Source organism: Hippocampus bargibanti, linkage group LG10, assembly GCF_051943395.1.
Source record: "Hippocampus bargibanti isolate YZ-2025 linkage group LG10, ASM5194339v1, whole genome shotgun sequence".
NCBI classification, from domain to species: Eukaryota; Metazoa; Chordata; class Actinopteri; order Syngnathiformes; family Syngnathidae; genus Hippocampus; species Hippocampus bargibanti.
Window position 1 is genome coordinate 7733999 of NC_142743.1, and position 27419 is coordinate 7761417.

The window sequence follows — 27419 nt, forward strand, 5'->3', positions numbered from 1 at the left end:
ATATATATATATATATATATATATATATATAATAATTAAAATATGTGTTTGTGTGTGTGTGTTTGCATATATAGGAAGGATATAGGAATATGTATATATAGGAAGAGAAGAACTTCTGTCTGATTACGTCTAATGTTCTATGTCTGGCTCTGATTGTCCCTTTAGCACTGGTATTAGCCCTGGTATCAGAGCAGAGGTCTGACACCACCACCTCTATCCATTAGGGATATATATATATATATATATATATATATATATATATATATATATATATATATATATATATATATATATATATATATATATATATATATATATATATATATATATATATATATATATATAGGGCAGAGTTACCAGCACAACCTTAGTTCACTGACGAAGCTCTTTGGATGAGGGGCAAAACATCCGACACCTTCAAAAAGTACAGATGTCGGCTGAAGAAACCTTTTAGACGTACCAAGTTCATTGGAATTGGTGTGTTGGTCTCCCCAACAATTTTATCACAAAACTTGCCATTCAAATAGGGGTGTCTAGACCTTTTGTATCCACTTTATATATTTTTTTTTATCATGTTTTAATGATTTTAATAGATAAGCGTCACATATGCTCCTGTCTAAACACAGATGGTCAGTTAGATGCATCATCTCCTTCTGCGCTATTGTCAGCGTGAAACACCTTGTTTAAAACACAGGAGACAAGGAAGCCTATATATAGCTTCACTTAAGGCTGCTGCCGCACAAAAACTCCAGCAAATATATAAACGGGAGCTTTTGTGCACTTTGGTTTGTCGACGGGAAACCAGCATCTGCCTTGTTCGACTCCGATTCTAATCATTCGAGCCTTAATTTCACAGCTCACCGCTGCTCAAGATTGAATTTAGTGGGCTAGATATGCTGATTTATTGGAACAGATAGTCAGAGCTGACATGTCCGTAATTTCCCTAATGCTCTTACTCTGCTATTGTTGGAAAATGCGCAAAAGGCAGGGCCTAATAAAGGGTGAATGTACTAAATTTGCTTTGAAAACTTTTACAGAAGTTTATTCGTTTGCATATTATTACTTTTTGTCAGTATAGCTGCTCTGCGATTTATACTCCAATCTAACTTGTATACACTAAAAGCGGGGATCAGATTAAAACTCAAAATAGCCTTTCTCTAATTACGTTGACTTTTTTTCCCGTAGTTTGCAAATGATTTTGGTGCAATCCCGTCGGTGGCCACATTTGAACAACAGTGAATTAGGATCCTTTTGGTACATTTTGCATGTAAATTGTGCAACTCACTGACATTATGAAGGTGTTTACGTCTTCATGGCAAGAAGTGTATATATTTCAATGGGTTACCACTATCTGCAGTCAAAAAGGATGGCCTTAATACCACAAATGCTAAACATTTAAAATCCTCAGCAACTTTTGGAATAGTCCTGCAAGCATAAATGTTTTGGCATATCCATAAAAACCAAGGGTGCATTAAAAATGATAGATTTATGTTATATGAGACTTTTTTAAGTGTGCTTCAGATTAACTCATTCACTGCCATTCCCGAATTTATTCGGGAATTGAAGATATGATGTGGAGCGCCATTCCCGAATTTGTTCGGTTTTTCGTGCAGGGGGTGCCGATAAAGCGCCGGTCAGACCTCTGGCAATGTTTTTCCCTTCCACAAGGGGGCAGCATTTAACTTTTGTCACTTTTAGCGCTGTGTTAGTTTCAGCTGTTGTTAAAGTGCATGTATTGTATTTGATAATGTGTACAGCGCCACCCCCCCTCATTTCAAGCTCATATAAGTCCAGACCCATACAATGTAGGAATTAACTTTTTTTTTTCTGATGAGAGATGAGAGTCTAGGGTTTCTTACGCTGCATTGAATGTTTCTGTAGTCCTAAAACTTAATATTCTGTGGGTCCTGGAATTTGAGTGACAATGACAAAAATCCTGACAATGGAGTGGACACATTTTTGCACGGCTGGCAGTGAATGAGTTAATGATCAAATTGTCAAAAAAATGTCTTGAGTATATACACAGATGTGTCACCGCAGTGGAGCAAATGTGATTTGTCCAACTCGAAGTATTCCATCACGCCACAACGGGGTGAGGAAACTTCCATCGCATAACGGCTCCATCCGCACTGGTGGTGATGAGGGTGCTATTGTTGCAGCATATCTCCACGCTCGTGATCACTCCTCCGTGAGCCCTTCCAATGTGGGTGACCACACCGTCCATGTAGTCCCACACCCTCACCAGCTTATCATCGCCACCTATCGGGGAAGCATAATCAAATATTCATTTGCGTTCATTCAACTTCAAGTCAGTTGCAAAATTTAAGCTCTGAGATTGCGCAATGAACCTAACATTCACATTTTCTATATTATAAATGTTATAGTATTTGATGAACAACTTTGGCATTTATATATGCCCCCACATTGTAATTTCTTTTTTAAAATTATTATTATTAAAATATACAACATTAAAATCTGTCTTATGTAATGACGCCTTGAGATAAGTTGTTTTTTTTCCAGTTACACTCATAAATCAAAACATGCATTACACAATAAAGCAAACATGCATATTGTCTGAAGAGTATTTGATGAACAACATTGATATTTACATATGCCCCCAATTTGTATTCTTTTTAAAATGATTATTATTAAAATATACAATATTCAAATTTGTCTTATGGAATGACACCTTTCAATATTTTTTCCAGTTACATTCTTAAATTAAAACATGCATTACTGCAGTTTATAATGAAAGTGTTCCAAAGGTTCCCCCTTAACTCATTCACTGCCATTCAAGAATTGAAAATATGACGTGGAGCACCATTCCCAGATTTGTTCTGGTTTTGTTTTTTCATGCTTGAGTGCCGACAAAGCGCTGGCCATGGCCTCTGACAATGTTTTTTTCCACAAGGTGCAGCATTTCCCTTTTTTCCATCTTAGCACTTTGTTCCAGCTTCAAGTGTTATTATAACGCTATATAAACCAAGATGTATGTACAGTGATACCTTGGCTTACGAACTTAATTGGTTCCCAGACAGAGTGTGCAAGGCGAAAAGTGTGTATCCCAAAAAATAATTTCCCATCGGAAATAAAATGAGAATAATCCGTTCGCAAGTCCCCATAAAATATAATTGTCTACTTTCTAATTTTCTAAGCCTTCAAGGACAACCGACGTCTCCGGACAAGTTGTGTCCATAATTTGTAAAATGGATTCAAATGACTTCTACTCAGCGTATTTTACAAAGATTCCACCGCATATAGCTATATTTTACATTTTAAGACTCGCGCTGAATATTCAGGAAGTCTTGTTTTTGAGTTGGTGACGAGTCCGTACGTGACGTCACTAAAGGACCTCCCTTGACCGTAAAAAATACGCATTGTAGCGGTCCTTCCATCAAGTCAATGTATTTTGCTGTACTTGTTTGGTCTGGGGACCTCGTGTTGCACCCAAAAGCCACCAGAAGGCCAGAAGAGCGCGTCCAAGCGCCATTTATCAGCCTGTGTAAACTGAGGCGGTCACAGGATGTCGCCATTTTGTGCCTCTTTTTTTGGGGGAGAGATTTTCCCCCAATGTTGCCTCAAAATGGCACAAATAAATTCTTTAATCGATTGCAAACATGTATGCTTCCCTCTTCAGAACTATTTGAATCATATGCATAACTGGATGTGTAACAAGAAAGCATATTCTCCGAATCTGAAGCCATTGTTTTGATTCACTAGCAATGCAAGACGTCTTGGCGTGACGTCACGAACTGGGGGCGGGACTTTCTGAAAATGCCCAATTCGCAGCTCAATTTTTTGCAGATTTTCGACACTTCAAGTCATTTTTATTGGTGTTTTGCATTTGACTAAAAACATCATACTGCGTGTTTTGGGTATTTTAGATGCTATAAAACGTTTATCTGGTGTCAGTTAAAAAACAAAAAAGTGACGTCGGTTGTCCTTTAATGGTTCATTACCTGTCACAAAGTATCTGCCGTCATGGGAGATGTGCACGCAGTTGATGGCCAATGTCTGCGCATCCTGAAGCTCTCTGATTGGTGTCCCGTCGTGCACGTCCCAGTAGACAATCTGAACAGGTAGTTGACAGTTACTTATTTGACAGTTGCAATAAAGAGGCCCAATATCTGTTTGTTCTTTCAGGCTGACCGTTTTTCAAGAGAGTACTCTCTTACTTTGTGCTTGTTTTAAAAATGTGATTATTTTTACAATGACAAACACGAACATTTGAACATACACGCGTACATGATTATGCAGTTTCAAGGTTTGAAATATACTGTGGAACAGTATCAGATGCTCTCATCTGGAGGAGGTGGGCAACAGACGGACGCTAGCGAAACTAAAAGCTATGATGAACTCCGACCCCCTGCTGCCCACCCTGACAGCACTGGGTAGCTCCTTCAGCCAGAGATTATTACACCCGCACTGCAAGAAGGAGAGGTACCACCGCTCGTTCCTACCGACTGCTGTCAGGCATCGCAATTCTCAATGATCATATGTGAAAAAGAAAAAAAAAAAAAACACTTGTAAATATGGGTTGATGCAATACAGCTACATATATCAATATGCCTTTCTTGAAACTTGCACTATGTACAGTTTTTTTATGAAACGGTTCTGCACATTTACATTTTAGTATACAGTTGACATTTTAATTTTGCTATGCTTAGAATATCTTGTTTTCTATCATATTGCGATAATCGACTGGACAGCTTTCACATCTCTCGTTTGTATTTTGAAAGTGCTGCCTTTTGCGTGCCGATATGGGCGTATTCATTCTCCTGCAGACAGTATGCCTGTGTCCTGGGATGAGCAGATGGCGGATTTGGCTGCCGTTAGGCTGGCGTTAGCATATCCGCACACAGGAAGGCACGAGCGCCGCCCTGCATCTATCCTTTTTTCACAGTTGTGCTAATCAGAGGAACATATCTTCACCTTTCAGCAGGCGTGAGTAGTAATGAAATACGCCGTCGCTGTGCCTCAATAGATTATTTAAATTTGATTCTTAACTTTTCGAATGACTTTTTCTTTTGATTTTGCTACTGTACGTACAAGGGATAGGGGCTGAGTCCTGCCATCAAGAGCAAATAATGTGAGTGGATGAATCACCCCCTCCTCTAAAAGTTTTACACATACACATACACATTGATGCTACAAGATGGTTGCAGATAAAACACCATTAAAGTCCACTTGAACAACCTAAGTTTATATGGAGTAAACCAGAGGCACTTTCAATTGTGGCAGCTATGCGCTGTCTGCTATTCAACATGAGATTGAATATGATAAAAAAGGGGGAGTTAAGTTAAAAATTATCAGGACAATATGTTCTACGCACCACCACCAGTCTAAATATGGTATGTAGATTATTCATGCGTTTGTGGAAGATGAATTAAGCAGCCAAAGTTAACCTTTTTTTTTTTAACTTTAGGTGGCGGCCATTTTGGCTTGTACTGTCACTTGCTGTCCACTAAAAATGGCTGGCTACTATTTAACATGAGATTGAATGTGATAAATAAAATTAAAAAATTATCGTTACAATATGTTCAATGCACCCCCACAAGTCTAAATATGATATGTAGATTATTATTGTGTTTGTGGAAGATGAACTAAGCAGCCAAAGCTAACTTTTTTTTTTAACGTCAGGTGGCAAAATGGCTGGCTGCTATTTAACATGAGATTGAATGTGATAAGTAAAAGGGAGAGTTGAGTTAAAAATTATCATTACTATTTATATTATTGCATATGAGGAAGATGAATTAAGCAGCCAAAGCAAACTCTTTTTTTTAACTTCAGGTGGCAGCCATTTTGCCTTGTACTGTCACATTACCTCTGGGCTCAGGTTGTGAATGTCACATGACCAAACCCAGAAGTCAAATAAATCTTGAGTGTAAAAGTTTTCAAATCCAGGTTGCAAACTTTGTCTTTTCACCCATACAACCTTGACAACGGTGTTCTAAACAATTTACCATACTCATTTTTATTCCTTTACTTTGAAATGTTTTGAAAGTTTTTAGTAAATGTGTTTCAATGGTGTCAATGTTTTCTCTGCTTTGGCTTTTAGTGTCGTTAACTGTTGTGTTATGGATAAGGACAAGGTTATGGATAGCTTTAAAGGACAACCAACGTCACTTTTTTGTTTCCTAACTGACATCAGAAAAACGTTTTATGGCATCTAAAATACCCAAAACACACAGTATGATATTTTTATTCAAATGCAAAACACCAATAAAAATGAGTTAGTGTCCAAAATCTGCAAAAAAATGAGCTGCGAATTGGGCATTTTCAGAAAGTCTCGCCCCCAGTTCGTGACGCCACGCCAAGAAGTCTTGCATTGCTCGAGAATCAAAACAATGGCTTCAGATTCGGAGAATATGCTTTCTTGTTACACATCCAGTTATGAATATGATTCAAATAGTTCTGAAGAGGAAATAATACATGTTTGCAATCGATTAAAGAATTTATTCCGTGCCATTTTGAGGCAACATTGGGGGGAAATGGATCACCAAAAAAGAGGCAGAAAATGGCTTCCAAACCCCTGTGAGGAATTAATCAGCCCGTTTCCACAGGCTGATAAATTCCTTCCATGGAGCTTGGTCGCGCTCTTCTGGCGGCTTTTTGGTGCAACACGAGGTTTTCAGACCAAACAAGTACAGCAAAATACATTGACGTGATGGAAGGACTGCTACAATGTGTCTTTTTTTCGGTCACCAACTCAAAAACAAGCCTTCCTGAATATTCAGCGCGAGTCTTAAAACGTCAAATATAGCTATATGCGGTGGAATCTTTGTAAAATACGCTCAGTAGAAGTCATTTGAAGCCATTTTACAAGTTATGGACACAACTTGTCCGGAGACGTCGGTTGTCCTTTAAGTGTGATGGCTTTGCTTGTGTGTGTCACGTCTCAGTTTGAGACCAACGGGTGGAACTGTTGGGTCCCGTCTGCAGCTGCACAGGTGTTGGTTGTTTTAATCAGTGGCAGTTAAAAGCACTCCCAACACTCAGTGTCGGGTCATTGTTTGTTTCACCCTCTTAGGTTTGTTTCATCTTGTCATGTTTTACTGTGATGTTTGCTACTCTGGACTTTTTTTTTGTCCTGATGGCTTTGTTTGAGATTTTGTTCCTGCTGACTTTATTAAATACAATTTGTCCCTCCTGCCTGATTTTTTGGGGGGTTCTACCACCACCACCTTGCAAATCGTGACAGTGTGAAGCAAGTTGACTTGTGTGTGACATGTGCTACATAAATCAAACTGTCTTGCAATTCCTAAACCGAGAGGCTTAAAGTAAACTGCAGTCGGGATCATCATTGATTTTGGATCTTGCGGTACTATAAAGGAAGGGAAAAAAAACAAGGACAGCATCGCCGCATCAATGGCCTGAACATTATTTGATGTTGTCCTTTGACTTGTGCCTAAAAACAACCAAACCACTGTTGAAAATTTATCTGTGTAATCAAGCAAAACATACAAGTAAGGAATTCAGATTTTTTTGTGCTTGCTAAGTTGCATTACATTTTCTTACTCAACTTTAAATCTATCGGAGCTCATCGTTTTGATAGCAAAAAAAATCAGAGCCAATGCTATCTATCGGTAAAACAACAATGTGACACTAATTGAAAGTAAAAAACATTTTTTTTTTCGTTGTAAATTTTAGAGACTGTACTTTTGTGTCTTCCATGTCTATTGGCATGTCTGATGAGCCGACGGATGCGGAGGGTTAAGGGGGTTGTGTGTCCACATTCGGGGAACAAGGACAGAGCCAGCCTAATTATGACGAGCCGAGAATGACACAGGCTTTGCAAATACAAATCTGCGAATGTGTATTTGAGTGTGTGTGTGTGCGTGTGTGTATGGGGTGTGTGTATGTGTTGTGCAAGCGGTCGCCGTGGGAGGCCAGGCTAATCGTAGCATGGCAGCAGGCTTCTCGCTTCTGCTCGGTTTAGCAAGGGGAGAATATTATGATGCAATCAAGAGACATTTAGATTAGCAGTCGTGTTTGCCAGTTCTGTGTCTTAACGTGACATAATTTGGCTGAAAATCTAAAATGTCAAGATTGAAACAGTCCACTGGCCTACACTGAGACCCAAAGGAAATAACGTTGCCGAAACTAACCCTTCTGTCAGTGCCGCTGGTAAGAATCTGGTGCTCTTCAGGGTGGTAGCACACAGTCTTGAAGGATGAGTTCTTGCTAATTATCTTCCGAATTCGCACAAATTTCCTATCAAGTCAAAGATGGCACTTAAAAAATATCAATGTCATATTTATTTGCGAGAGATGCAACTCACACAATATCCCAGACAATGCAGGTTCCATCCATGCTGGCAGTGACCGATTCCGTGTCATCGCTCTTGATCTGGACACACCTGATGGTGGATTTGTGCTCCGTCAAGAACGCGAGCCTTCGGTGGCCGTGCTTCAGCAGCTCCCAAACACACACCTGCGTTGGATTCAGAAAACGCACTTACTTTCGGTAATAAATCACTTGCGGTGAATCTCAGCTTGTCACGTTGATTATGAGGTGGGGAGAAATGGTAAAATGTTGGAAGTCAGACGAATCAGCTGTGTGTGTGTGTGTGTGTGTGTGTGTGTGTGTGTGTGTGTGTGTGTGTGTGTGTGTGTGTGTGTGTGTGTATATACATTCAAAACTGACCGTTCCCTCTTGCCCCCCGCTCACGATCTTCTTGCAGTCCGTGGAGCCCTTGATGGCCGACACGCCATTTCGGTGTGCATTGTGAATGATAAGCATGAGGCGGCCGCTCTGTGGCGCAAATACGCGGATCTTCCCGTCATCCCATCCTGTACAGAAAAAAATAATAACATGATGAAATCCAGCGTGGATGAATCGCCAGCCAGTCCAACAGCAATCAATATTTTTGTTATTCAAATTGAAGACTTCCCTCATTTATTTTCCATAAATTCATTCATCCCATACCATCTTCCATCTAGAATCATAAATTAATTTGGCTATAAATTACCTTGCAATCATATAAACGATAGCTACATTTACCCTGGCTTTCACAAGTGCAATAAATCCTTGAGAAAGGAGAGCTGCGTCGAAAAGGGCGTGATCAGATTGATTTCTTATTTCTGCTAGAGGATGTTCAATCGAGGAATTAACAGAGAACCTGGACGTGTCTTCTTTCATTACCGGTTTTATTCGCTAATAATCACTCTGAGCGTTTTCCACAAACCTAGTTTCAGGGACGACGTATGTTCTTTGTCCTAACCACAGTCCAACTCAACGCATTAGTTGACTGAACCACACACCCTATTTATTTGATTAACATCTATACAGAGGGTCACTTGCATTGATTCCTACCAGTGACAATGCTGTGTCCGTCAATCATCAGGTGCACAGCGTTACAGGTAAGGCAAGATTGTGGGATCCTCAAAAGCTCTGTGGAATTGTCTTTATGCCACACTCTGATGTCTTCCTCTGAGCCGGTGACAAATAACTCTGAGGAGCCACTGATGACACAAAAAAAAGCACTGAAATGTGGAGAGCAACAAGAAAATGTGAGTTGTGTGAAAAGTCTGGGTGATGTTTATGGTTGCAAAGTTACAATCGTGTCAACGTGCATTAGTTTCGTTTACGTGCTCATTCTAAAACAATAAAGCAACAGTCAGGAAACGTGGTAAACTAGTGTTCCTATCCTAGTTAACTCATTCACTGCCATTCCCGAATTTATTTGGGAATTGGCTTGGATTGGATTTGCCTTTATTAGTCTCGTGGTGGAGAAATTACATTTGACAGCAGCAAAGTGATGAAAGGAATGAAAGTAGAAAAACTAAATACATGAGCTGAAAATTGAAAAGCATGACGTGGAGCGGCATTCTCGGATTTGCTCTGGTTTTGGTTTTTCTTTCGCTAGGGTGTGGATCAAGCTCTAGTCAGAGCTCTGGCAATGTTTTTCCCTCTCACGAGGGAGCAGCTTTTGCCTTTTGTACAGCCGCCCCCACTTCCACTGCAGATAACTCTGGAACCAAATAAGCTTGACATAAACCTTTTTTTCTGATGAAAGAAGAGAGTCTAAGGTTTCTTATGCAGCATTGAATGTTTATGTAGTCCTACAACTCAATATTCTGTGGATTCTGTAACTTACAATAATAATAACAATAATAATAATGAATTTAATTTTCAAGCGCCTTTCAAATCAACCAAGTATGTACATGTTACAATTGAAAGAACAATAAACACCAGAACAAAAATAAAATCATAAATTAAATTATAATTTGTGTGAAAACGACAAACACCCTAGCACTGGAGTAGACACATATTTGCAGATCGTCTAGCAGTGAATGAGTTAATATGACTGTTGCATTATACAGTATAATTATTAAAGTAAATTTTCGTAAAACTAGCACAATAAATTATTACTCTCTGAATCAATATCAGATGTGAGTTCAAATATAAACTTTATATAGAACTCAACATTGATCATTTTAACATGTATGTATTCAGTTGTTTAAAACGATCATTTTAATAAAATATAATGGAATTAACATCTATCCTCTGACTGTAAAGTGACCTTGAGTTTTGAAAAGCGCGTATAAATGAAATGTATTATTATTATCAATCCTAAATTGAAATCAAACCAAATAACACATTTCTTAATACTGTACTTGTATAACGAATAAAACAACAACAATAATTATATCATCATCATCCATCCATTTTCCATACCGCTTATTCCTCATTCGGGTCGCGGGGGGTGCTGGAGCCTATCTCAGCTGTCTTCGGGCATGAGTCGGGGGACACCCTGAATTGGTTGCCAGCCAATCGCAGGGCACACAAAGACGTACAACAGTCACTCTCACACTCACACCTAGGGACAATTGAGAGTGTTCGAATCTGCCTGCCATGCATGTTTTTGGAGTGTGGGAGGAAACCGGAGGACCCGTAGAAGACCCACACTGGCCCGGGGAGAACATGCAAACTCCACACAGGGAGGCCGGACCGGGACGCGAACCGGCGACCTCTGCACTGTGAAGCCGGTGTGCTAACCACTCGACTACCGGGCCGCCCCTGTATTGTATTCTATTGTAATAAATTACATCGTACAATATTTTTTCCCAGATTGTATGAGATGTTATAATACATCATAATATATTCTTGGGCACTAAAAACGGTTCTACAGTTGCTCGTTTCATCACAAAATAAGAACAGTGTACTTGTGCCTCCCTCCAGTGGGGTTAATGGGTATTGAATTGAATACTTGACATTTCCGTGTGCGTGCGTATATGGTTTATTGTTTTGTATTTGTGACCTCACTACCACTACTCACTAAGCGATGGAGACGTCCTTGACGGCGCCGTGGTGACTGGTGGAAATAAGCTTGGCTTTGAAGTCCTGCAGATCGAGGCAATAGATCTCGGACGCGTCTGTGCCAACAAAAAAGTGGCGGCCGTCATCTTTGAGAGCAATAGAGGTCACTCCGTTGTTCATCTGCACATGTCTGATATGGAAGGAAAACAAGGGGTAGAGAAGTCAGTCTGACACATTCATTCCCAAACTGGCAATCAGCCACTTATGATATTTTTATTCAAATGCAAAACACCCATAAAAATGACTTAAAGTGTCCAAAATCAGCAAAAAAATGAGCTGCAAATTGGGCATTTTCAGAAAGTCCCGCTCCAAGTTCGTGACGTCACGCCAAGACGTCTTGCATTGCTGGAGAATCAAAACAATGGCTTCAGATTCGGAATATGACACATTTTTGCACATTGGCAGTGAATGAGTTAATTGTTATGAAAATGATCGTTTAGAACAAATAATGAATCTGTGCCGACCTGTTTATAGTAGAAACATTAAGTATTGTGACAGACAGAAGAATAAAATACTTTACCACAAGAATCTGGAAGACATATGTTTAAGCTCTCAGTCGTACAGGAGTGGTCCATCAATGAAAAGGTTTCTTCAGCCGTCATCTGTACTCCTTTTAAGTACAGATGACTTCTTTGAAGTACAGATGACGGCTGAAGAAACCTTTTCATCGAGGGAATCTGGAAGGTGCAATTAACCCATGGAACTAACTTTTGATATCCATACAATTTAAATGTAAAGACTAAATCCCCATATAATGGATTTACAGTTCAGCACTCTGCAGATTTACCTTTTTTCATATTTTCCTTTATTCACTGAAAAACTCAACTATTGACTATTTTTGTGTTCCGGTCAAAACCATGTCTAATAAAATGCTGTTTTGGTTCCATCTTTTAATATTATAAAGGTGAGGAGAGTAGAGTTGTTTTGCTAGGAAGTACCTGTGTGGTGGTCAGGAGAATAACGTTACTGCAGTGAAATGTGGGATACAGTGTTTCTATCAAATGAACACACGCCACAAAACGACATTGGCCAGTTCCAACAGGGTTATGTGGAGACTGGAAGTGTCACAGAAAGGTGCAAGAAGTGGCATACCACTCGTACAAATCAAACTATGTTGATGAATTATGGTGTGGACTCACTTGATGGCTTTGAAAGTAGTCGTGGAGCACACTGTCAAGGTACCAAATCCTGAACCAACAAGTAGTTCGCCAGTACTTAACGCCTTTAGGACGTTGGCTCCCTGTGCATGAAAAACAACGACAACCCCTCAATTTAAAAATGATGACCCAAAGAGAAATACCAGTACAACCAGTCCTACTCACCAGGCTATGTTTGGTTTTAATGGGACCATAGTCACTCAGATACTTTGTCTTGGTGTGAATTTTCAAGATGTCTCCACTAGAAGTACCACAGAAAATATATTCATCGTCCGGTGCAAACTGTGGGAAGAAAATGCCAGAGTGGGTGATCCACTCTCCAATCAAAGAATTAAAGAAAGAAAGAAATACAGACACATTTTTCTGTTTTAATTCCTATGAATAAATCCTAACATGGCGTCAGTGGTCAGCTTTTTTTGAGATAAGCCCTTGACTGCTCATGTTGTCAATTTTTGATTTATTTATTTTTAGGACAATAATAATAATACATTTAATTTCTAAGCGCCTTTCAAAACTCTCAAGGACACTTTACAGTCACGGGATGTTTTTTTTTTTTTGTGCGGATGAGCAGCGGAAGCCATTCGCACCAGCGTTCACTCTACCGCAATGCACATTCATTCATCCATCCAACAAAAAGGCATCTGTTACACCCTTGTCTAAATGATAAAATGGTTTCTTCAGCCGTCATGTGTACTTCTTTGAAGGTGTTCGACCTTTCGGTCCTACTCCAAAGAGCTTTGTCAGCAAACTAAAGTTGTGCTGGTAATTCTAAATAGGTCCTACACTGTTGTGCTCTTACAGGGTAGGGGCACGACAGTGTAGGACTTACAGTCTCGACCGTTACCCTGAATTTAGATTAACCCTGAATCATATTCCTTGGATTTAAGAAAATGGGACTTCTGATTGCCAAAGGTGTAGTTTGGTTTGGCAACATCGAGCGATGCCGTTAAAAGGCACTCTGCACTGTGCACATCGGCATGGCTTTATTTTATTAACAAAATTGCTTTTGTCTGCTTTTGTGCTTGGACTCGTCATTTACATGTCTCCAAAATGTGATTTTTATATCCACCTCGATGCATCTTACTGTCCTCTTCAGCTTGTTCAGCTTACAGTCTGTAGGTTTAAGCTTGTTGAATTCATCCAGCTCCCAAATCTGCAAGGTTGACCTGCAAAGATCACATTTTGTTGTTTGTTTGCTGCAACACAGTCTCAGTATCTGAAATAAAATGGAAATTTCCTTTACAGATAAACCAAGCACAGTATTTTTATAACTTGTTTTTTACGAGGGTTATATACAGTCGCTTTAAATTTGAGTACAGTGATACCTCAGTTTACAAACGCTTCAGTTCACAAACTTTTCACCTTGTGAACATTAATTTCACGAGAATATAATCTTGGCATACGAACTAGTTTTAGGCAAACAAACCAAACCACCCGGAGCGCCACGGTGAAGCAGCTGAAAGCGCTGTCCCCCATCGTGCTGAGACGGGCAGGGGGTCACACAGAGGTGGAGGGAGGAAGAGGATCTGAGGGAACGAGAGGGAATAGAAATTTGAAGATTGTCAGAAAGGTATGGGGGACAAGGTTATGGATAGCTTTAAATGTATAAAGAAGAATGTTAAAGTTGATTCTATATTTGACCGGGAGCCAGTGGAGCTCTTGGAGGACCGGGGTGATGTTGAAAGGATGAGGTTCTAGTGATGATCCGGGCTGAAGAATTCAGGACGAGTTGAGGTTCGTGGAGAAGCTTCTGAGGGACACCAAGGAGAAGTGAATTGTCAATCCGGGAGGTGACAAGGCTATGAACAATGATAGCAGTGGTGTGAGGGGTGAGATACAGGCGAAGACGATTGATATTGCCTAGGTGGACGTATGCAGGTTGGGTTAAGTTATTTATATGGCAGTGGAAAGATAGTGTGCTGTCAAGGATGACACCTAGGCTTTTGACCTGATGGGAGGGAGGGACGGTCGAGATGTCAATAGTGAGAGAGAAACTGTTAGCTTTGCTCAAGGTGGATTTGGTACCAACGAGGAGAATTTCAATTTTTTTCGCTGTTAAGTTTGAGTAAGTTATGGGTAAAACAGGATTTAATTTCAGAGATATAATAAATGTTGAAAAGGAAGAGTGAAAAGGAAGAAGGTGGAAAAGAGGCATCAGGTTTGCTGGAGTGATAGAGCTGGGTGTCATCCGCAAAGCAATGAAATTGTACACCAAATTTACGGAGAATATTGCCAAGGGGAAGAAGGTAGGCGGTAAAGAGGAGAGGTCCCAGGTCAGAGCCTTGGGGCGCAACAGAAGATACAGGAGAGGACTGTAAGTGAAGGAGTTAATTTGGATAAACTGAGAGCGGCCAGAGAGACAAGAGTGGAACCAGCGTAGGGGTGTGTCGGTGATCCCTATGGAGGAAAGTCTGTCAAGGAGGATGGGATGAGAAATGGTGTCAAAAGCTGCGGTGAGGTCAAGACGGACGAGGATGGAGAGTAAACCGGCATCAGCTGCCAAAAGAAGATCGTTCATGACTTTTAAGAGAGCTGATTCTGTACTGTGGTGGGGGCGAAAACCAGATTGGAATGGTTCGTAGAGATCATTCTGGGAGAGGTGAGCGTGTAACTAGGAATCCACAACCTTTTCAAGGATTTTGGAAATAAAAGGAAGGTGAGAAATGGGGCGAATGTTTTTGAAGTAATTGGGATCAGATCCAAGCTTTTTAAGAATTGGTGTGACAGCCGCCATTCTGAGGGGGGCCGGGACGTGTCCTGTGGATAGCGAGGGGTGAATAATGGCTGAAATGAATGGAAGGAGAGATGGCAAGCAGGATTTGACCAGAACTGTTGGGAGCGGATCAGTAGAGGGATGAGGGAGTTCAAAAGAAGATAAGAGATGAGAGGTGGTAGGAAGGTTGGGGGGGGGGGGGGGGGGGTACAGAGGAGCCAAGATGCTGGTGGATTTTGTTGACTTTTTCAAAGAATAAAGAATAAAAAGAGAGAATTGCAGGTGTCAGAGGAATAAAAGTGAAGGGGGAAAAATACAGGGGGTTGAATGATTCTGTGAGAAAGAGAAAAGAGAGCCCGAGTATTTCCAGTATTTGAGTCAATGAGTCCAGAGTAGTATTGTGATTTTGCTTGAGAGCAGTGTACATATCTTTGTGAACAGTGAGTCTGGTTCTTCGATAAAGTCTTTCAAGCTGGCGTGTTTTTGATTTCATGGAGTGGAGATGAGCATTGAACCTGGGTGCAGAACGAGTAAATAAAACAGAGCGGAATTTGACAGGACCAAGCGTGTTGAGAATGTCGTTGAGGTCCGACTTGTAGCGGGAAACCAGTCCGTCAGGAGAGGAGCCTGGGTCCAGAGATAAAGAGGCAATAATTGACGCAAGGGTGTCCGGGTTGATGCCTTTGATGTTACGAAAGTTGATTGTACGGGGTGTTTTGGTGGTGGAGTGTGATGGAAACGATATATGTAACAAGGTAATGGTCTGTTATTGGGAGTTCAACAGCTGTGCAGTTGGAAGGAGTCAATTCCGAGCAGCAGATCAGGTCAATTGTGTGTCCTTTTTTGTGCATAGCGAAGTCCACAATTTGCTGAAGCCAAGGCTACGAGGGAAGTACTGAGGTCGATTGTTAGCGGTATAGTTGGATTGTCCATGTGTATGTTGAAGTCTCCCAGAATAATTCTATTCGGTGAGAGAGAGGAGAGGTGGGTGAGAATCGTACAAAATTTAGGTTTGAGTTTTGAGTTTGCCAGGTTTCGTTTTGGCAAAGAAAGTCAATCTTACGGTCTTTGAGGATGTCCTGCTGTGATGGGACCGAAAAAGACCCCACCACGTGCTAGTGTTTAGTCGAAGAGGACACAAAACAAAATTACGGTTGAGCAGAAGAAGATCATCGAGAAACACGAACGAGGTCTGCGTTTGTGACTGCGTCCCACCACCAGTATGCTAAATCAACCATTGCTACATGTGGCTAAGGGTGTTCTGTGTTGTCTAAGCAACTGTCTCAGGCAATAGAAGAGGTTTAAAAACCTCTGTTAATTTGGATTAACGAAAAGCAGCTAGCAGGGGACACTGTGAGTGAGGGTATTCTCGCTGAGAAAGCACGGCAATTTCGCTCGGATATCATCAAGAGGCAACCTGGAGGTTTGTCATCCATTGACAACTACAATCACAAAGGTGAATAAAACGACTTTATTATACAGTAGTTTATTTTTTTAATTACAATAAAATAGCACATTTATTATACATAAAATAAGGTATATTTTGTGTAGCTTTTAGGCTTATTTAGTAGAAAATTATGTTTTATGGGGAACTGGGAACGGATTATCCTCATTTTAATGGTTTCTTATGGGAAATAAATGTTTGGCAGATGAACTTTTCGCCTTACACACTTTCTGGGAACCAATTAAGTTTGTAAACTGAGGTATCACTGTATTAGTAAAAAACAGTGACTGCGCAAGCGTCACCTAGAAATCTCCATTCATGAGAAAACTGAGGCCATATCAGAATACTTTCTTCATTAATGCATTGATGAATTCAAAATGTTTTGGATTTTATTATTCGTTATACAGTTCAAGTATGTGTAACATAAAAGTTGTGAATATTGATTGCCATTATTCACCAACCTGCCCGCAGAGGCGAAAATATTGTCATTGGTGTTGGAGTACTTGACGGTGAGGCGGTGACATAAACTCAAGGGGAGCGCCGGAGCTGAACAAATAGCCTGCTTGGTTGAAATGCTCCACAAGAGTATTCTGAGAAAAAAACACAGAAAGGATCCAATATCTTGTAGCAGGCATAATCTGTCGACTCAGAAATACCTAATTGAGACACCATTTTTGTTATACATTGCGGGACATCTAAAGTTGAACAAACTTCAGGAAAACTGGGTTGCTAAAAAATGTTTTGTTGCGGTACTTAATTCAAATTAATTGTTTGATTTTTTGAGATTCTACTGTAAAGATGTTCAAGATAATTGCATGCACACTGGAATATAAAACAGCCTCCACATTCCCTGTGTTCTACCAAACAAAGATGATATTTGCCTTCCATCGTCTTGACCTCCAAGGGACAGCAGATACTTGTCGTTGGGAGAGAAGGCTAAGGCCTCCACTTTGGATTCGTGGATCACAAACTTCGTGTATATGCATCGCTTTGCATAGTCCCAGACGATTATCTCGGCCTAAGAGGAACAGCATATGTATGTTGAAAACTAAATACTACTTAAAAAATACATAAAATACAGTGGATATAAAGTCTACACAACTCAGTTTGTTTGTGATACTATCACAATACACCCATCGTGAGCACATTTCCATTTTAAGTTGTAATACGATGAGCAGTGGAATATGGGTGCAAAGACTTTTCACATCCACTTTTTATGATGACATTGAAATGACATTGAGGTGATGGGTGAGGGCAACTAAGTGTCACTGAAGGCTACCTCAAAGTCATTGTAATTGTTTTGTCCAGATGCAATATACACTCCACTTTTAGACATGGAGAGGCAGGATACGTCACTGGTGTGACCGTGCAGGAAGTGCCTCAAGTTATCTTTGATCCGTGTCAGGACAACAGTGGATCCCAGAGGATAGATGAGGTGCTCTTTATCTGGATGAAGCCTCATGCCAAAATGCACTTGACCTGAAAACACAAAGTGACGTGTCGACTGAGTTCCAATGTGATCTAATAAATACCCCCGTATCCCTAATTTGAAATAATGTAACGTGAATCAATTTGTTCATGGTACAGGGTACAGGGTAATGATATATTTACACCATTTGAATGAGATTAACTACTGTATGAGGCAACTCAAACTACAAGTTTATCTTGGATGGGTCGAACAAAGCACACATTTGATAGTTTTCTCTGTGAAGATAATTTACCGTTGAAGCCAGAAATGGCCGCCAGTTCAAGCTGAGGAAAATCCACAGGTGTTTGCTCCATGATGCTGAAAGGCCAATGACTGCACAAAATTGGATTTAATATCACCTTTAATAAACATTTACCTCATGAAAACAACTTAAAATATCTTCACACAAGTGAAGTAAAGTAGAACGTTTTTCCATTGCCGTGTTTATTGCCGTATTATTATACTCGCTCAGTGCAACGTCACGAAAACCAAAACTAATATATAACCCGAGGGGAAACACGAGGCGTCATTGACGCCGATATCAAAAGAGCTACTGTATATCGGTGATGTAACGTTTTGAAAATACTTTTATACGAATGACATTAAAATGAAACCATTTGGCCCTCTCCTGTTGCTAAATGACGAACCTAAAACCCTGAAATACAAACGCCTACAATTTCTCCCAATTCGACCATTGTCATAAACATAAATTAATAATTTGTCGTTCTTATATAAAATCTTGTGTTGTCACGTTCCTCGAAGATGACAAATGACTATTTTTAGATCTTGTATGCGCAAATATTGCGACGAATGGCCCCAAAACAACTTGAACAACGTTTATCGAATATGCACAAACGTAAATACTTACTGTTAGAAGTGCGACGCTATCAAAAGCCTTGCAAGTAAAAAAACAACACGGAAAGTGCTCAATTTGACATTCGCTCAAAAGTTGCGTTTTTTTTGCAGAAAGGGTGCTCACCACTAACAACGTCGCCTAGCAACAGGCGACCCTGACGTTCCACACGCCCCCCTTCAGTGTTTCCTATTCTTCTCAACGTTCGTCTCTTGATTCACTTTGAGATATTTTCACAATTAGATTATTTTAAAAACTTGATTTGGCCTCCTGTGTCGACACTAGAGCACTAGTGTCAAAACCACAGCCCGGGGACCCCATCTGGCCGGCCCCAAATATAATGTGGCCGGCAAAAGCAAATCAAGCATGTCAAGTTCCACAATGCTCGCTAAAACTCTGAACCAAAATTTCAAATTGTCATATGTAATCAATAATGCCATTACTCTTAACGTCTGATTTTAAAACCAGTTTGCAAAAAAAATGTTGTCCACCTTGTATGTAATATATGGAGGCGATTAAACATTTCCCAAAATTCGTAACGGCTCTCCAAGGGAAACCGTAACTGCATTATGGTCCGCGACAGAAATGAGTTTGACACCACTGATATAACACATTGTCGAATCAATTTTAAAACAGTCCCAGCCTGGCAAACACATTAGAAATTAACACTTAATTTTGAAGAGATCATGAGTGAACTGGAGTGTGACCATAGCAAGACAAAACATGGTTTATTATGACCAACTCAAGAGGAACAACAGCAGGTCATTCATTTTCACGGTAAAGCATGCAAGGAGTAGAACATATCTTCAATGATGTGGGACTAATAGATTACAGTTTGTCTTAACATTACATCATTTGCAATAAACTACTGGGGCGGTTCAACAGACATGGAAAGTTGTTGATTCAGCGTATTTTCAGAAATGTACTCAAATGTTTACGACTGAACAGCATTTGCCTTTAATTCCATCTGAACCAGTTTGCGATCTGAAGTCGCACGACACATTTGCAGACCTCCATTATGGCAGAATTTCTCCAGACAAAAGTACAAATGAAACAGCAGTTCAAAACATTCTATGCAAAGTACTGTAAGATGTTCCTCATCTTATGTCATCAGAATTTTTTTAACTCATCTTCCTTAACCTAAAAAACTGAAACATCCCAAGATGATGTCAAAGTCCCAATAGAAAAGTAGAGCTTTGGCGCCATTTTGGGATCAGGTGAAAAAGAAGTCAGGCGAGAAGTTACAATGATACTGGAAATTAGAAAGCATTTCTTTTGTTAATGCAATATCACTCATGCTTGTTTCTTTTCAATTGGCTGAAAAGCCTTCATTTATATTTCTTGTAGTGAGCTCACCCAAGTTGGAAAATAGCTCCCAGCATTAGTGTTACTCATCTCTGCATTCCCTCAACTGCGTACGTATTTGATGGATATTGCACAAGCAACAGCTCTCAGGTTTGTTGGGGACAATAAAAAAAAAAAACTTAAAAAAAACAAAAACAAATGAAAACATGGATGTACATTAAGGCCTGGATTATTATTCAAAATCATCTAATTTTGAAAGGTAAGCAACTGGAGACGTGATGCCCTGACATGTAGGGGTACCGAATATGAGCATATTTTTATGTGGATTTTATATCCATTGAGAATTAAAATTAATGAATTAATGTAATTAAATTAATTACAGTGTTTGCTTTAAGAATGCTGATAGAGAAGTACAGAGAAGGTCAGAAGGAATTGCATTGTGTCTTTGTAGATCTGGAGAAAGCGTACGGCAGGGTGCCCAGAGAACAGCTGTGGCATTGCATGAGGAAGTCTCGAGTGACAGAAAAGTATGTCAGAGCGGTGCAGGACATGTATCATGACTGTAAGACAGTTGTGAGGTGTGCTGTCGGTATGACTGAGGAATTCAAGGTGGAGGTGGGACTCCACCACGGGTCAGCTCTGAGCCCCTTCTTATTTGCTATGGTGATGGACAGGCTGACAGACGATGTTAGACAAGAATCTCCTTGGACCATGATGTTTGCAGATGACATTGTGATCTGTAGCGAGAACAGGGAACAGGTGGCGGAGAAACTAGAGATGTGGAGATATGCCCTGGAAAGGAGAGGAATGAAGATCAGTCGCAGCAAGACGGAATATATGTGTGTGAATGAGAGGGATCCAAGTGCAAGAGTGATGCTACAGGGAGAAGAGATAAAGAAGGTGGAGGATTTTAAGTACTTGGGGTCAACTGTCCAGAGCAATGGAGAGTGTGGAAAAGAGGTGAAAAAAGTGTGTCCAGACAGGCTGGAGCGGCTGGAGAAAAATATCAGGTGTGATAGAAGCGTTTCATCTCGGATGAAAGGAAAAGTGTATAAAACAGTGGTGAGACCAGCCATGATGTTTGGACTGGAGACACTGCCACTGACGAAAAGACAGGAAGCAGAGCTGGAGGTAGCAGAGCTGAAGATGTTGAGGTTTTTTTAGGAGTGACCAGGTTGGATAGGACCAGGAAGGCTTTGGAGAGAAAAGTTAGAGAGGCCAGACTGAGATGGTTTGGAGAGAGAGTGACTATATCGGGAGAAGGATGCTGAGCCTTGAACTGCCAGGCAGGAGACCGAGAGGAAGACCGAAGAGGACGTTTATGGATGTGGTCAAAGAGGACATGAAGGTAGCTGGTGTGAGAGAATAGGATGCACAAAACAGGGATAGGTGGAGGACATTGATTCACTGTGGCGACCCCTGAAGGGAAAACCCGAGAGGAAAAGAAGAGAATTAAACAAGGGACGAAAAAAAGCTCCTCTCCAATTATAGATTTTTTGTGTGTTTAATTTGCAATGTTCACCCATTTTTGAATCACATTGTCATGCAAATGCAGACATCCATCCATTCATCTTTTATACATTGCTTGAAATTTGAGTTAAGCGTGAGCTTTTTTCATATTTTTCCTCTTTGAATAGTTTCAAGTGACAAAATTCAGACAGCCAACCCCCCCCCACCCCACCATTTTGGATTTATTCAATACAATTGATCTGCAGGATGATGTTCTAACATCCTGTGATGCAGTGACTATTTTATTTTTTGAAGACATGACCAGAAATATCAGATTTCGGGAGATTTTAGATGAGTACCTCAAGTATCTTAATGTCTTCATTGATTGAAGAGGTAAAAGAAAAAAATGGAGCAAAGAATATAAGCTGGAACCGACGTGGCTGAAAAATCACCCTTACATAAACTGATTATCTTCACAAATGATGGCTGTGCTAAAATGTTAAGAGGAATCCCATATTTCTGGTCTTTCAAGCAAAGCTCAATTGATTAAAAAGTCAAATAAGACAGAATGTAATTTTGACAACGTTGGACTGTTTTCAGAATTCAAAAGCGAAAATATGCACTGTTCAAAAAAAGAACAACATTGCTAATATCTAAAATATTCCACAGACTACATAGTAATATACGTTTCCCCGTCCAGTTGTCCTGACATATGCGACAAATTATTGATTCAATTCCAATTGTCAGACTGTGCTGTGTGTCTGTTATCACATCTCTCTTGTCCAGACACAATTTGCTCTCAGACCAGCCAGACTTGAGGGGAAAGTGACCTGGAGCACCCAAGCACAAAAGTATTCTGGGATAATATTTCACGACAGCTTAATGGTTCAGCGTAGCTCCTCAGTCCGTTGCTGTTAATTATTACACGTCCCTCTTTCATAATATTGATGCTTTTCAGTAGCGTAGCTCATTCGCCAGGGTGGAGGAACTTATTAATAACTTTGAGAGAAGAAATTCTGGGAGGAAAAAAAAAAAAAATCACCGTGTGAGTAAAATGAAACTTCAAAATCTTTGTGGGGAAACAAAAACATCCTCATAAATCCACTGATGGTGTGTTCAGATAGGTCCTAGCTACCAGCTCATGAGTAAGCTAACAGGTTTCTTAGTGAGAACAAGCGGTCAAGAGACTCAATGGACAGATGGACAGTTTACAGTTTTTGCATGTATCCAGCAAGTATCTTCAAATGTGTGTCATGTATTGAAATTTCCGACTTGCTAACAGGTTTCTTAGTGAGAACAAGCGGTCAAGAGACTCAATGGACGGATGGACAGTTTACAGTTTTTGCATGTATCCAGCAAGTATCTTCAAATGTGTGTCATGTATTGAAATTTCCGACTTCAACGGACGGCGGAGGAAAAATCATTGGCACCGCCATACCCACTCTCGAGGACTTGCACACTGCAACACCGGCGCGGATAACAACCATGCTAACTCTTGAGTCTCGATTCCAGGAATAAAGCAGTCACTCTGGATTCCAGGAAAGACCCTTACCACGTACATGCACAATTCATCTAAAGGAAGCTAACAGCTAGCACTGTGCCGATCGGCTGTTCTCGTGTTTTGAAATTAATGTTGAGTACAGTATTTTGACGATTTTGGATTTATTGTTTTTATTGGAAACCGGAATTTTCATGATTAACCCGTAAACCGGAATGGGATAATGAAAACCATAGTTTTTACGGCAAAACCGGAGTAGGTGGCAGGTAGGTATGCTAAAATCAGCACAGATTTTGACATATCATGTGCAAAATGTTACTTTGGAGTCAGCTAATGCTCCTTGAAGCATCTCCAGCTTGTCCAGAATGCTGCTGCTCGCCTATTGACTGATACTTATAAGAGGGAGTGTATAACTCCTACTCTGGCACCCCTTCACTGGCTCCCTATACATTTTAGAGTTCTTTTCAAGATCTTATTATTTGTTCTTACACACTCCTACACACCTTCCCGGCGCCTCAGATCTGCTCACCAGACATTATTAGATGTACCAAAAACTAATCGGAGGCTTAGAGGGGATGGAGCCTTTTGCGTTTCTGGTTCCACTTCCTGGAAACACCTGCCACTGTGAACATTCGACAAGCCCCCCTCGCTGCCCATGTTTAAAATCTGTCTAAAAAAACTCACTTGTATTCTTTGGCATTTGACTCAGCTTGATTCAGACTTGATCTACGTTTTGCTTTCTACTATCTTTGTGACTGCTTTATTTCCTGTATATGATAGTTGTCCATGTTATGCGCTTTGTTCCAGATTTAGCTGCTGTGAAAGCGTTGTATCGATCAATATGTATTGTTGAAACTTGTGAGTGAAGCCAGAAAAAAAATACAAAAATGAATGCGTATATGGCAGCGCTATAGCGAGACTAGTACCAAGTGTTCAACTGCACTTATCCTGATCAAGGTCTGAAAAATTTTGTCGGGCTTTAGCACCATCTCTCAACATCTGCTTGTGAGCGTGAGTCCTGCGATGTCTGCTCAGGCAGTGGCTCCAGGAAAAGCTACGCCCGCAAGGCAGGCACAGGTAGGGCCTTTCTCCAGTGTGCACCCGCTGGTGCAGGTTTAGCGACTTGAAGCGGGTGAAAGTGGCCCCGCATTCGTTGCAGTCATACTTTTCCGACCTGACGTGGACATTCTTCTCGTGCTCTTTCATGTTGCCCAGCTGCGAAAAGCCTTTGCCGCAAATGGGACAAAGATGGGGCTTCTCCCCCGAGTGAATCAACAAGTGAATGTTTAAATCCTGACGGGAGTAAAATCCCTTGCCGCATGTCAAGCAGGAGTACGGCCGCTCCCCTGTGTGGCTCCTCATGTGTCTCTTCAAACTTTCAGATCGGGCAAAGGTGCTGTCGCATTCGCTGCACTGAAACGGTTTCTCCCCGGTGTGCGAGCGCTGGTGCCGACCGAGTTCCGAGGCCTTGAAGAAGGACATGTCACAGTCGGGGCAGTGGTGAGGCTTCTCCGGATTATCCTGGTGTATCTTCTCGTGAGCTTTGCAGTGACCCATCTCGGCGAATCCCTTGCCGCAGTAGGAGCAGGTGAACGGTCTCTCGCCGGTGTGCATTCGCTCGTGGCGAATGAGCCTGTAAAGTTTGTCGAACGTCTTGGCGCAGAAGGAGCACTGGTGGGGAACCTTCGGTTTCCTGGCGTGGGTTCGTCGATGCCGCGCTAACCTGGAAGGCTTACAGAATACTTTCCCGCAGTCGGGGCACGGGTGCTCCTTTGTTCGGTTGTGATTACCTTGGTGTCGTAACATCTTCTCCTCTTCTGTGAAAGTCTTCTCGCAATGCATGCATTGATAGCGAGTCTTTAAGGTCCTTGGCCTCGTGTGAACAGTCGCGTGCCTGGTTAGCTTGGAAAGCCTGTCAAATATTTTGTTGCAAACGGTGCAAGGGTGGCCCGTGCGTGGCTTTTTCTTGGGATTTTTGTCAACCTCCGGCTCGGAGTCAGCGTCGGGATCAGATTTGACGATGTACTCAATGTCGAAGGCTTTGGTACCTGGTCACCAAGCACATCAAAGAACAAAAGTAAAGGAATGTCAAGGTCAATTCATTTGTTTTGGGTTATATACTGAAAGTTCACAATTGTAGGCCTCATTTCATGGTAATCACATCGAGTGCAGTGTGTTCTACCGCAAACAAATTCCTTGTGTGTTCTACATACTTGGCAATAAAGATGATTCTGATTCTGATAAAGCACTTTTTCGAGCCTATGGGCTCAGTTACGGCCATTTCAATAATAAAAAGAAGTGCTAAGACTTACTTTCGTCTGAGGAGTGATCTGTCACAGATGAATTGTCTTCCTCCATGGCTGCAGCCTTACAACACAACAACACACCACAGATTGATATTTTGTTTTCTCAATTAATGTATAGTTTTCACTGAATCCACTGGAATAATAATAAATAAAACATTTCATTCATAAGTGCCTTTCAAAACTCCCAGGGTCACTTTACAGTCTCAGGATAAGTTTTTCTGTGGGTGAGCAGTGGCACCCCTATGTGCCAGTATTCACTCAACCCGGAAGAACTCAAATAGATAGAAAGCTAGCTAGACAGCTAATGGATAGCTAATAGATAGCTAGCCAGCTATATAGCTAGCTAGCTAGCAATTAGATAGATAGCTCGCTAGCGAGCCAGCTAGGTAGCTTGACATTGACAGCTAATAAAGTGCAAGCTCGGTAGGTAGAATACTAGATAGCCAGTTAGATAACTAGCTAGATAGCCAAGGAGATAGATAGCTGAATCGCAAGAAAAAATAAAAAGAAATGAAGAGAGGAAACTTTTCACACACACACCATCGTTACTTCAGAGTAATGACCAGGGTGAGTGGCCCACTTAACTGCTGTAAATTGAAAATATTGTATTAAAATGTTCCCACCATACATGGGAATCTTGTGATGAAGATATCTGGCAAAAACAGATTTAACATTTTAGTCAGAATGACAAAACCTGACTGAGTGAAGGACCTCATCACATCACCTGACCGTCATGTACAACCTTAGGATCATTCTTATGTTCATATTTGCCTCACAATCCTGTGTTTCATGTTCTCCCCGTGCCTGCGTGGGTTTTCTCCAGGTACTTTGGTTTCTTCCCACATTCCAAAAAACATGCATGACAGGTTAATTTAACAGTGTGAGTGTGAATAGTTGTTTGTCTATGTGTGCCCTGCGATTGGCTGGCAACCAGCTCAGGGTGTGTACCCAGCCTACTGCTGCAAGACAGCTGGGATAGGCTTCACCGTGCCCGCGACCCTCGTGAGGATAAAAGGATTAGAAAATGGATGGATGGGTGGGTGTGTGGACAGACAGATTATTGTTTCTGTTTCTGTGTTTAGCTCCATTTTCATTGTCCCGTTTTCAGGATACAGGGATATATATTACTCAGAAAAGTCACATGTGGCTGGTATGGTCTTTAAAGGAGAATGCTGGTCTCGTGCAACACACTGATCGGAACTCTGTGAAAATCAATCCGCAGCCTTATTGATTAGATGGCGGCCATTCCATTTTTAAAACAATAGAAAAGCAAACAACGACGCTCGTTTAATGGCGATTAAATTGTATTTTACTTTAATACGGGAGTAATATGAACCTCACCGTCAAGAGTTGAACGTATTTTGGGGGCATCAAGGCTGAATTGCCAACACGATAGCAAACATTGCGGAGAAGCGTTTATGAAGACATTTAAAACGAATCACAGCACATACATAATGCAACCAACCGTATTTTCAAACCCAAAGAGTGTATTTTGGAATCAAGACTTGACGCCAGGCTGCTTCCTTGTATGGTAATGATGGGTAGGGTGGGAACAGAGGTTTTTTTTTTCCTTTTGTATGAAAAAAAAACATCGGCAACGTAGGAGACCAATGTTGTTAGCGTTAGCTGAGTTAAAGCAAATAAACGAACACGCTTAGATCACTAACGATTCATCGTGAAGATCACCGCGACCAAAAAAAAAAGAACTTACCTCTGTACTGTTGCAACAATTCAAAGGTTAGCACATTTTAAACCGTTCCTTGGCTAAAGTAAAATGGGCCGACGCTGCCGTCGCTCAACTTCTTCTTCTTCGTTTTATTTTCCGGCAAGTTTAGCGCCTTGCTACCTCCATACGTTCAGTGATGAATAACAATCGTCGTGTGCTACTTACCCCCCCCCCCCCC

General features: G+C 40.9%; 2 protein-coding genes across 2 annotated transcripts; both read right to left on the reverse strand.

Moving 5' to 3' along the window:
* Positions 1–371: 371 nt before the first annotated feature.
* Positions 372–19097, reverse strand: cfap52 (cilia and flagella associated protein 52). Its single transcript, XM_089006569.1, has 15 exons — positions 18973–19097; positions 18358–18437; positions 17916–18115; positions 17518–17654; positions 17098–17226; positions 13549–13645; positions 12645–12761; positions 12462–12562; positions 11282–11452; positions 9316–9464; positions 8647–8792; positions 8282–8433; positions 8109–8214; positions 3960–4071; positions 372–2259 (listed from the first exon to the last, which is right to left on the reverse strand). Exons 2-15 carry the CDS (start codon positions 18416–18418, stop codon positions 2078–2080), a joined length of 1860 nt encoding a protein of 619 aa, XP_088862695.1. The 5' UTR covers positions 18419–18437; positions 18973–19097; the 3' UTR covers positions 372–2077.
* A 561-nt stretch (positions 19098–19658) lies between these two features.
* LOC148892262 (uncharacterized) lies at positions 19659–27368 on the reverse strand. Its single transcript, XM_089006570.1, has 3 exons — positions 27227–27368; positions 25522–25576; positions 19659–25257 (listed from the first exon to the last, which is right to left on the reverse strand). Exons 2-3 carry the CDS (start codon positions 25565–25567, stop codon positions 24143–24145), a joined length of 1161 nt encoding a protein of 386 aa, XP_088862696.1. The 5' UTR covers positions 25568–25576; positions 27227–27368; the 3' UTR covers positions 19659–24142.
* Positions 27369–27419: the final 51 nt, after the last annotated feature.

What these genes read in the sequence shown, in the direction of transcription:
- cfap52 (XM_089006569.1), bottom strand. Translation starts at nt 18,418, where the DNA reads ATGGAGCAAACACCTGTGGATTTTCCTCAGCTTGAACTGGCGGCCATT. An exon ending in GGACAGTAAGATGCATCGAG is followed by an intron (nt 12,762 to 13,548) that starts GTGGATATAAAA and finishes TTCTTCCCACAG; the next exon opens with TTTGCACCGGACGATGAATA. An exon ending in CGGACACAGCATTGTCACTG is followed by an intron (nt 8,793 to 9,315) that starts GTAGGAATCAAT and finishes TTTTCTGTACAG; the next exon opens with GATGGGATGACGGGAAGATC.
- LOC148892262 (XM_089006570.1), bottom strand. Translation starts at nt 25,567, where the DNA reads ATGGAGGAAGACAATTCATCTGTGACAGATCACTCCTCAGACGAAA. An exon ending in AGATCACTCCTCAGACGAAA is followed by an intron (nt 25,258 to 25,521) that starts GTAAGTCTTAGC and finishes CTTGGTGACCAG; the next exon opens with GTACCAAAGCCTTCGACATT.